The following is a 12,272-nucleotide window of genomic DNA, read 5'->3' as shown; positions in this document are numbered from 1 at the left end:
ATGCGTTGAATCGCCGATGTGAAGAGTGCCTTTCTCGCCAGTTTTTTTTTCTGACGGAGGCCAAGGTCAGGTTTGCAGCATGTTTGTTGTGCAATAGAGCTAGGGATTAGTGGGGCGAGGTTATTTGGGACCATGAATCGGGTGTTATCGAGTATATGAATTGGGAGGATTTTGTTACCATGTTCAAGAGGGAGTTTGTTTCGACAATTGAGGTTCAACAGTTGGCCATAGAGTATTTGACACTTGAGCAGACTACAGAGTTAGTGGCCGAGTTCACCGCCAAGTTCAGAGAAAGAGCACTACTTTGCCCACAGTATGCAGTGACAAAGGAGACGAGGATGACTTGCTACTAGGGCTGTAAAATCGGGCAACCGTGTCGTGTTTTTGTCTGACACGACACGACACGAGAATGTTTTGTATAACACGAACACGAACACGACATGATGTCGTGTTTTTTTCATTAACACAAAACAAACCAATTAAAACATGACAACACGACACGACACGACAAAGATAATATTACATAACTATTAGTTTATTTCATTCATACTTAAAGATATATAACATGACAAAAATGACAAACACGAAAAACACAACAACCACATGCTTAAACGTGTCAACTTCGTGTCGATTTATGAACATGAATACGACACGACACGACATCGTGTTATTTAATCTTGACACGAACACGAAATCAAATTTTGATTTCGTCCCAATTTCATTTCGTTTCGTGTATTTTTGTCGTGTCGTGTCATAAATTGACACCCCTACTTGCTACGATGATATGTTGAGGACGGAGATCCGAGAGTTCATGAGCATTTCTAATCATAAGACTTTCTCCAATTTGGTGGATGCAACCCGAGATAAAGAACTGGAGTTGGAGACCCAACAACAAAAGAGAAAGGAGGACCAGGTTCACACATATGTAGCAGCAGTCAAGAAGATCAAAGTAACGATGTTCGACCAGGAGACCAAGGGATTCACGAATTTTGTGGCAGGTATGGTTTGACACATATGGGTATTTGTCGTACACCTATTCCTGGGTGTTTCATATGTGGTCAGGAGGGTCAATACATCCAGGACTGTAGTTAGAGAGAGTCAAGTGTATGTTTCATTTACAGTCAGCCACGCCATGTTCAGGCTGATTGTCCCTAGCGAGCGGAGGGGATGGTTTTGGATCCAACACCCTTAGTTTGGCAATTACCGGATGGAAATCATGGGAAAACTAGAGTCCCAAAGGCCAGTGATTGAGTTATCATGTTTCTTCAGTACGGATGGGTGCAACATTCGTCGGTGTCATCAATGCATTTCTATTTGTGTTTCAATGCTTAATTATAGTCCTTACTGCGATGTGGTGAATGGGTCACTACAACGTGGTAGTACCAAGTCACCACGACGCGATGTTCATTAAACTACTACAACACGCCACCACAATATATGTATAAAACTCTAAGTGTTGGGCTTTGGGCCCTATTTAAATGATAAGGGGACTAGGGTTTCGTCCACCCTCAACCTCCATCACTCCAGAAGAGTATCCATCTAAACCTTAGCCTCCCCTTTTGATCTTTTGAGTTCCATTTGGTGATTTTTGACCTTTGAAGTAATAATGAATGTCTTGTAGAGCAAGGGATCATCAAGCAAGCACACCTCCATCTCTTTTGTGCGTCTTTTGGACTTATGTAAGTCTCCAAACCTTCAAGTTTTTGGCCCTTTCCCTTTAGATTTAGGTTTTTGAGCTAGTTTGTTCTTGTTGGAAAGTTTTGAGAAGTTGTTGGTAATAAGGTTTGCAATTTTATTGATCACCGAGGTCCCAAGAGCATTATATGTTTCATATATGGAATCTCATGATGTTTTGGTGCCATGCATGGGATTTTGACTGCATTTCTCACCATTTTGACCTAGTTTTAGGAATGACATGTATTGGACATGCATGTCCATAAAGTTACAATTTTATGGACATATATATGGTGCGATGAAGCTTTCTGGAAAGTATTAGCAATGAAATTAACATATTAAGAGCTTAATAAAAACATGGACTTGCCAGCGTGACCATGGTGTGGTCAAGTGCTGACCACGATGCAGTGGGCAGATCGATCATGTTTTTTGTTTGAACCAAACCACGGCGTAGCCAAGTCCTTGCCACGACGCGGTGGTTTGCAGGGTTGGATTTGACCATTGGTCGTTGACTTTTAACCAATTTAACTTTGGGTCAAAATTGAAGGTTTTGGGTTGTAGACTAAGGTTTGACATTTATTTAGTTTTAGACAGTTCACGGGTCTGGTCGGTGAAAGGAGTTGAAGGTGTAGCTGTTCTTCTTCGATTTTGCGATTCAGGTGAGTCTCCTCACTATACTACGTATGGCATTGTATGTCCTTTGTATCTTAGGATATAGGTATTGTTAGAGTACAAGTATGTTAGTTGACCAGGATATTCCTTGTTATATGTATGAAACTATAGGACACTTGATGCCAAGGTATGCTAGACTGGTAGGGCCTTTCTTATTGATTATATGATATTGTTAGGTGTCATGACCGGATAAGGTAATAGTATTATTGGTAGATCACTGAGTGGACACCCTAGGGGTTGTATGTGGTTTAAATGAGATAGCTTGAGAAGTATTGATCTAAGCCTTACTACATGGTTCTTATTTGATTTATTGCTTTCGGGTAGGATTATCTGTTTGATTGTCTATCTTATTCCCGACTATGTATTACTACGTATTCATAAGGCGGTGATCAGTATTAAAATTGGCATGGGTATGGATATTATGTGACTATAAGTCGATGGTTACATGAAGGCTGAGAGCCGATGGTAGTGGTGGATGAGAGCCAATATTGGTATGTGGCAGAGTGCCAACGGTTGATATGTATGTAGATATGTATGTTAATAGGAGAGATGGTGGATCGACATTAAAGCTGGGAGTTTTTCTTTTATGCATTATGTGTATGGTGGAATATGTGGTATACTGGGGCACTCACTAAGCTTCATGCTTACAGTTGTGGATTTTTTTTTTCAGATTGTTCGTGGGAAGGGCACGACATGACTATACACTCGCATCGATGCTACTTAGTTTTTGCTGTTTTGAAATTTAACTTTGTTTAACCTTATGGTTTTCAAACAATTGAAAGATACCTTATGTTTTCAAGTAAAGTTTTAACTGTTTAATCTATTTCTAAACAAAAATTCGGTTTGAAATTTGGGATGTTACATACTTTTACTCTTCCTAGAGTAAAGTTAGCACCTTTACGAGTGGGTCCAGAAAGTGACTACTCAAAGATGTTAACTTCTAAAATTGATATTTAATCAACTAAAAATCATTAGAGTGACATCCTTACATCTATGGAAAGGTAAGAGACGGAACTAGAACAATATAATTTAATAAGGATTTAAGAATGGGTTGAAGGATGAGAAATCAGATCCTGAATATAACACTACAATCAAAGAGAGGTTAAAGTAACACGAATATAAGTATCTTAAGAGTAATGTAATAAAGCACAAGCTAAGTAATGTTATAATTGTTGTATAGGTTCTTAGAAAGGATTATATTCATCTAGCTCTCGCTAGTTGAGTGTTTCAAGTTATCAAGAAAGGTGAGTTACACTAATTCTCCTATTATGTAAGCATTACTTGTTATATGTTATTGTTCACAAATACCCTAATCCGATAGAGTTCACAAAGGAAGGACATAATCTAGTTTGTTCTCAAATAAGACAAATTGCACTCTTATATCTTATCTTCCTATCAGGGGGTAGGGGGAAGTTCCTGGAATGGGGAACAAGGTTTTGGTTGGTACCAACATTATGTGTTAGGAATGTTTATGTCTTATGTGAAATGTGTTATGTGTGTTATGCGAAAGTAAGTGATCTATATAATGGTAGATAATGTGTATGCTCACTAAGCGTTTTGTTTACCCGTTGTTTAACATTTTTCAAGATCTTCAGGTACTGATAAGGGAAAGAGATCGGTATGACTGCATGCGACATTCTCTTGAAGATTTTTATATTATTACTATGGCGTTCCTTTAAACATGAGATATTTTACACTTCCGCTAGAATTTTAAATTATTAGATTATGTACTGTAGCGAATGTTTTAGAAAAACTTAATGAAATAACGACTGCCTTTGTTATTGTTTTTAAAAAAATGGGTCGTTACAAATGTCTTTAAGTCTTTATGGAAAAAAATTGTTCAAATTACAAAGAAGACAATTTCCATTATTCATATGTTTTACAATGACAGTTAATAAAAGTCAAAGACAATTCTTATGGAAGGTTGGTAGTTCGTCGGACAACTTGTTTTACACATGACCAGTTGTATGTTGTCTTAACTAAAACTCAAAGTAGAAAATGATTAAAATTATTAATTTTAGATAAGGATCACATACTTATAAATACAACTCCCAATATTATGTATGAACATGATTTTAGAAATTTATGAAAAAAATAGTACATTTTTTCTTTATAACTTTATGTTTATTTTTTATTCAAAATGCATATTTTTATTCATCATATTGATTTTGTAATTGATTTTATCATTTTTGTTTATGTATGTTTGTTACATTACATTATTTTCTAATTTTAAATAAAACAATGTTTATATTCATGACTGATTTGTCTTTTTTTTTTAATTTTATAAATATGATATTTCATTGTACAAAATAATTATTTTATCGTTAATCTAGACATAAAAAATATTGATTATATATTCAGACCATTTTACACATAAATTTAAATTAACAATTATATAATTACAAACAAAACACACGACTATCTATATAAATAACCATATTTGTAAATTTATGTTTAATTTTTTTATATTTTTAAAGTTTTAATATTGTTTACTTTGTTTATGTAATGGTCCTTAAGTATGATAAAATTACAAAATTAATACCTATGTAAAAAAAATATATAATGGTTCTAAGTATGACACAATTATGGAAATAGTCCCTGACTAATTATGTAATGGACTAACGGTCCTTAAATATGACAACGTTGCTAAATTTGTCCCTATGTAAAATAAAATTTCAAAAATTATCAATGTCTAATAGCAAAATTATAAAAAATGGTCTTTGTGTAAAAAAAAAAATTACAATAATAATCCATATGTAAGACAATATACATAAATAACTCTTGTATAATTATGTTGAAAATATAAATTAATAAATCCACTATAACACATAAGAGAGATGAAGGGGAAATAACATATTTAGGTATTGTTTGTTTTTTCGAAGCTAAAACGTCTTTAGTTTACGAACCATATACGACCCTCTGCAACAGAAGAGGTAAACTAAACGTCTGCAAAATGCAATAAGAAGTCTGTTTGTTTTTTAACATCTGCAGACTGTTGAAATAAACTGAAATTAACCATACAATAGTTAAAAATAATTCTAAATCAAAAATTTATTTAGTTTTAATCATGTGCAAATCGAATATAAAGATCATTGCGATGATATAATTTTTAAAGATGTTTATATAAAATAATTAAACATAATAATTGTTAAATAACAATAAATAAAATTTTTACTTTAGCGAACAACATGTTCATTTTGTTAAAATTTCCAAGATGATGATTACTTCTTCGGTTAGGTCAATAGATTTGATAATTTTAGTGATAAACTTTATAATTTATTAATATTTGGTTATAGACAATGTAACACAAAAAAATATTTATATAAAATTTACCAAACAATTTTGAAATTATGTAAAATATACTTGAATTGTTTATAATGGCATTCATAATATTATTAAAATAATAAAAACGTTGAAAAGAAATTAAACAAATCTATGTTGAATAATATAACTTAAAGTAAGGTGAGAAGTGGTTTAAAACGGAAGGTCCAGTGCTGCATCGCGCATCACAAATGCAACAGTTTTGAAGTCATAAATCTTTTAAAAAACAAACAACTGCGAAATGCCAAATGTTGCGCGTGTTCTGCATGGCTCGAGGAGAAATGGTCAGAAGTGTTTTTTTAAAAAAATAAACAAACAGCCTCATGTCGGATGCACATGAGAGAAGTAAATAGATACCCTCAACAGTGTGAGTTGGAGCCTTGGAGGGACTAATTCTGCAACGAAATGGAAGCTTGAGGATGTCTTTGTGAAGAAATAAAAATTTGCACCAAACATGACATTTTGGATAAATCATTGGGACCAAAACTGTAATAAATCATCCAACGGCTGTTTTGGTATCAGCATATTCCATATCTCACCGTAAACCCACCAAAACACGAATCTTCTTCTTCCCCATGAAAATTTAACACCCAATTTACTCGTCTCTCTCTCTCTCTCTCTCTCTCTCTCTCTCTCTCTCTCCTCCTCCTCTCACCTCACTGCCCTTTTCGTCTATCCATTCTCAAACCGAACGACATATCACAATGACCTCGGATGCTCTTATGCAACGATTTTCTCGGTATCTTATTCTTCATAGTCCCACCGACTAAACGCCCCCAATTTCCACCCATCGTCATCATCTCAATCGGTAAACTTTTCGTTTAATTTTAATATATGTTTCTTTCTTTTTGTTCAAATTTCAAGTAAATCATCCATTTAGATCTTTGTTTTTGCATCTGAATAACATCGGTTTGCGTGGGAAGAGGGGATCTATCAATTTTTGATGTCTACGGTTTTCCTTTTTTTCTGGAAGTGAATAACAAGTGGGGTTCCGGTGACATTCAGCCTTTTCATTTCTTTCATTTCTTTACAATCTGCCAGTTTTTGTTCATGCTCCATCGGTTCATCCAGAACAGCTATCATGTCGTAACCACTACTTGTTAAACGCAAATTGATTTAAAGCTATTGCAATTTGATTAAACTTTAGCATATTCTCAGCTCTTGCTATATGATCTATAAAGTTAAACAATTGTTTACCGAAAAGTTATAAATACTAATAGAAAGAACAAAGCAATCTGTTTGACATCTTAAGTCAAAGTGGAGCTCTTTTTTTACAACAAGTGGTATGATCTTTATCTTTTTTCAAGCTTGAAAGTATCCTGAGGTCTTTCTTGTTCAGTTCTTCAAATTTGCAGGTTTTTTACATTGCAAAATGTAGATGCACAAGTTTGTTAGTGTTGTATCTTTTTATTAGAACTTTGAATTTTACTCATGTAGTGAACTAAAAGGACAATTTTTTTTAACCATTTTCTCTGATATCCATCTGCATTTTGTCTACTCTAATAATTTATTCTACAAATAATGCTATACTTGTGTTCTTTTTTGATAAGACATTGAAAGAATGTGATCTAATGTACTTTGATTTGTTTCTATTGTATTAAACAGAACCACATAGTGGGAATACGGTTGACCAAATTAATCCATTTGACCTGATGCAAGGTCAAAGGAGTATCTTTGATCCTTTCCCAGAAGCTGTTGACCTTAACCAGGGTTCCAATTCCAGCAATGCTAGTATGGATGAATCAGATGACTGGAACAACATGTTATCTCCAATGGAAAGACGATTATTAAACAATGATCTTTCCAATGAGCTAAATTTCAGTTATGTGAATAATACAAATCTTCATCATAACTTTAGAAATTTTAGCAACTGGGATGTTGGAGAATCAAGCTCTAGAGCAACTTTACAAGATCATGTTTCTAACAATGATACAAGATCACAAGAACATCAACATAATCCATCAACAATTCATCATCATGGTCATGTTGAATCATCATCATCATCATTATCATCATCATCATCATTATTATCATCTGATCATATTCCCATGAATGTAAATTTAAACATAGGGTATGGAGGTTCCAACAATGATGATGATGGTATGGGATTTATGGATCTTTACAAGTCTGGTAAAAGAAAAGCCCTAGAAGGTACTACTTCCGGGCAGTCCGGGCAGCCTTCAAGTTCGAATATATCTTCAACTCAAGTCAACCCTGTGGTTATGAACCGAAATGAACAGTCAAACACAAGAAATTCAAGTGTTCAAGAATCCCCACAAACACATTTTGGCATGCGGGGTTCTGTACCTTATAATTTATCTTCTGGAAATGCCCCTAGGCGTCCAACCAGACAAATCTTGATTAATGAGTTTTTGGATCAAACATCCAGAAACAATCCTTCAAATCAGCAACAACCCCCTTTAATGCTTCCAAGAAACACAAGTCATTTTCCTTTTGGTAGCAATATAGGATCAAGAAATGGGAGTTTGGGAAATTCCGGAGGGTACCCTTTGGAAAGAGGGACAGAATTAAACTTCAGAAGCTTGATAAGAAACAATAATGTCCAGTATCATAATTTTGTTCCATCTTCTGAGAATAGGAATTTGGTTCAAGATCCTACTAATTGGAGCTTAGCTACAGGAAGTGGGGCCCCATCTAGCTCCAGAAACACCACTGTTTGGACACAACATAATAACCCAACAATGCAAAGTCAACAAAGATTGTCTGACTTTTCTCCATGGACTCTTTTTCCATCTGGTGAGTCTGAGTCTGGAGGGCAAAGAGGTCATTTTGCTCCATTTCCTGCAGGGTCTTCTTCTTCTTCTACCTCAGAGGATACTCATGCTCATATCTCATCTGGAGTTCCTAGTCAAAGACATGGTCAACCTTTTTCTAGGTCTCCAATGGAGGTCCCTGGTGATGATTGGCGTGCTTTAGCTGCTGATATTGAAGGAAGACAAAGACTGGTATCTGAGGTTTGTGTTCCTTAATTTTCATGTAAGGGTAAAAAGGTCATTTGACATGTACGAAATAAAAAACCAAACTTAAGGACAAGAATGTAACAAAAATCAAAACTTGTACTAAACCTGCAATTTTTGGTATACCACAGGGACAATTCTTGTAATTTATTTGTCTTTTTACTTTTGTATGAGGGTAGAATAGTCATTTGACATGGGTTAGGGATCTTTTTTGAAACAAAAACCAAACTTCAAGAGTTAAGAACAAAAATGTAACAAAATTAAATCTTGGGACTAAACCTGCAATTTTTGGTATATCGTAGAGACCATTCTTGTAATCTACTCTATTATTTTTGTATAAGGATAAAATGGTCATTTGACATGGGTTAGGTACCATTTTTGAAACAAAAACCAAACCTGAAGAGTTAAGAACAAAAATGTAACCAAATTAAATCTTGGGACTAAACCTGCAGTTTTTGGTATACCACAGACACAATTCTTGTAATTTACTCTATTTATTATTTTCGTATAAGGGTAAAAAGGTCATTTGAAATTTGACATGAGCGAGGAACCATTTCCAAAACAAAAAACCAAACTCAAGGACAAAAATGTAAAAAAAAAAATTAAAAGTCAGACAAAACCTGCAGTTTTTGGCATACCATAGGGACCATTCTTGTAATTTACTCTATTATTTTCTTGAAATATTTGAATCTTACCAAATTATTAAATCTTGTTTTGTCTTTTTAATAGATAAGGCAAGTGTTACATGCAATGCGAAGGGGTGAAAATTCACGTGCTGAGGTTTGATGTTATTTTATTATTATTCATATTTTCTTATTAATTACAAATCTTTTATTATTATTATTATCATTCCAATTTAATAATTAAATACAAGTTTATTATTTGTGCTATATTCCAGGATTATATGCTCTTTGATCCATTTATCAATGGGGTAGCTGAGTTGCATGATAGGCATCGTGATATGAGACTAGATGTTGATAATATGTCTTATGAGGTGAATTTAGACGTTTTGTATTATTATTATTTTTTTTCCTTTTTAAAAAATATATATATTGGTTAAATTTGTTTTAGGAATTGTTGGCATTGGAAGAACGCATAGGAAATGTGAACACAGGGCTAAGTGAGGAAGTTATTTTAAAGTCGATGAAACAAAGAAAGCACATTGCTTTTATGCCAATTTCTAATCAAAATTTGGAGCCATGTTGCATATGTCAGGTGAAATTTAATAATTTATTTCAAATAACTAAAAATATATTTTGATTGTTATTCTATTTTAAGATTTCATGGTATTTTTTTTTTTATATATATATTTGTCGACATTTTTTGTCAAAGTCGTAAATGATCTTTTTTGACTTTTAAATACATATAGCATATATTTCAAACGACATGAAATATGTTAATAATCTTATTTGATTGAAGTTTATATTTTTAAATTAAGATTTTCTTTTTTTATTTTATCTTATTAATTTTGTTTAGTTTTCTAATTGTGCATAACAAACATGTTTGAATGGCAATTAAACATGTTTATTATAAAATTACCGAAATTACCCCTCACCCTAGACCCTGTCTTTTTTGAACTTTCATCATGTCCTCTTACTTGTGCTCTCGTATTTCAGGAAGAGTATGACACCGGGGACAATATCGGAATTTTGGATTGTGGACATGATTTCCACACAGATTGCATCAAACAATGGCTGTCTCAGAAAAACATTTGTCCAATTTGCAAGATGACTGGTCTAGCTCCTTAAAAGTGGGCCCCACCCACCCCAAATCTTGAGTGGCATTAAAGAAAAGCAAAAAGAAAAAGAAAAAGAAAAACAAAACAAAAAAGATGTTACGTTTGATTTTTCATCCATCATGGTTTGGGTGTTAGACATTGTGTTGTAGCTTTTTACATGTATGTACTTTTGCAGCCCTCTTTTTTGTTGCTTTCATAAACAGATTTGGTGTGTGTCCATTGAAGATTCAAAAGTATTTATGGAAAATTACCCTTTGGTCCTTGGATGTTTATGGAATATGTCCATTTACAATTTTACTATATTTGAAAGGTTATTACTACTTTACTAGTCATTCTATGGAAAGGTCCAAAGATGTTAAAATATAAATTATCTTCATTTTCTTTGGAAATTTTATATTTTGCCATAAAAGATTACTATTATAAGTCATCTTTTTTGTACATGTCCATCCTTCAAATAACAATATGTAACTTGACAAATAGTCAAATACAATCGTTCATCTATCATGTTAGAAACGAACATCTTTTTTTTAGACTCAATGGCGCAAAACAGTTGTTTCTGAGTTGATATATTTGGAGACACTTCATTAGGTGAGCTCTTTGATAAATTGGGCATTTTTTTTTTGTTGTTGTATATCTGATTTACTTATTAAATGATGTGTAGGTTGGTGAAAATTAACCATTTTTTGGGCTTAGTCAAGCAAACATCATTTAAAAAAAAAAAAAAACACTATTGTGATGGCTTAAGGGTGAAAATTTCAAGTAAATATGTTAGGATTGACATATATTTAGGAAAAGAGAGGAAAATGTCCTAGTGGGTTTGGTCTATTGAATGAGTATTATTTGGTCTCTTGGTGAGAACACGAGTCATAAGTGTTGGAAGCTCTTTGTTGCTACACACACACACACATTTCTTGTGCATGCTTTGCTTCTTTCTCACATACCATCATTTTTGGTACAATCTTTTTGGTCAAGGGTAGTTAAAGCAACCACAATCTTTATGCCATTCAATATCACCCCACAATACCCTTCCTTACATATTTTCATGATTATGATATTTGATAGTTGGGGTTTTATGTAAAACTTCATCTTCGTATAAATAGATAACCTTTTTTTCTTCAATGAGAAGTTCATAAAAAATGTCTTTTATTGTTTGAAGCTGGTTCTCTTTAATCAGTTAAAACGAATTATTAATATCTTATGAAAATTTAATATTATCAATATAAATTCAATTGGGTCAGAATGTTCATCTTGTTATTGCTATAAACCTACACAAATTGAATAACTTTGTTTTGAAGTTGTCTATACAATTGTCGATCAAGTAGTGTTAAATTTGTTGTTTGGCTGTTTTACTCGATCATTCACATTCCTAATCATATCTCGCACAACTTGTTATATTTATGTTGGAATTTATGACCTATATGGATAACAAACTATGCACCATGTACACGGTTGATCATTGTGGTTATAATTGTATACAACAAATCTTTAAACTCAATATTTATGCATAAAAATCCCACTGTAACGGACAATTGGGTGTTAAACCAGCAGTAATTGTATTTTTATGCGAACAATATTTAGTTTAAAGATCTATTTGTGTACAATTAAATTGATTGTGACCAATAAAAATATAAAATAGTTTGACCAAAATACCTTTTATGTAACGTCCAAAAATAAGACCATAAAATTTCGTTTTTGATTTAATAAGATAGTGTTCCAAAAACAACATCCATAAAATTTTAACGAAATAAGTGTATTAGCATCATTTCAAATCAGAGTAAATTATAAAATACAGAAACATGTGGTGCGTGCTCTGCAATCATCCGGAGCCCCCTTGTTTGAAAACCGAAGTACCTGAAACACAAACTGAAAATCATAAACACAAAGCGTAG

The 12,272-nt window shown here is 33.2% G+C and overlaps 1 protein-coding gene across 1 annotated transcript; it reads left to right on the top strand.

The window, feature by feature from the left end:
* Nucleotides 1–6,217: 6,217 nt before the first annotated feature.
* Nucleotides 6,218–10,655, top strand: LOC145124387 (E3 ubiquitin-protein ligase MBR1-like). Its single transcript, XM_079059712.1, has 6 exons — nucleotides 6,218–6,475; nucleotides 7,273–8,642; nucleotides 9,375–9,425; nucleotides 9,544–9,639; nucleotides 9,717–9,860; nucleotides 10,262–10,655. The coding sequence occupies exons 1-6, from the start codon at nucleotides 6,382–6,384 to the stop codon at nucleotides 10,391–10,393; spliced, it is 1,887 nt and encodes a 628-aa protein (XP_078915838.1). The 5' UTR covers nucleotides 6,218–6,381; the 3' UTR covers nucleotides 10,394–10,655.
* The last annotated feature ends 1,617 nt before the right edge of the window (nucleotides 10,656–12,272 follow it).

This window comes from Lactuca virosa, chromosome 7 (genome assembly GCF_052849685.1).
Source record: "Lactuca virosa cultivar CGN04683 chromosome 7, Lactuca_virosa_CGN04683_v6, whole genome shotgun sequence".
NCBI lineage: Eukaryota > Viridiplantae > Streptophyta > Magnoliopsida > Asterales > Asteraceae > Lactuca > Lactuca virosa.
Note: the sequence above shows the minus strand (reverse complement) of the source record. Positions and strands in the feature narration are given on the sequence as shown.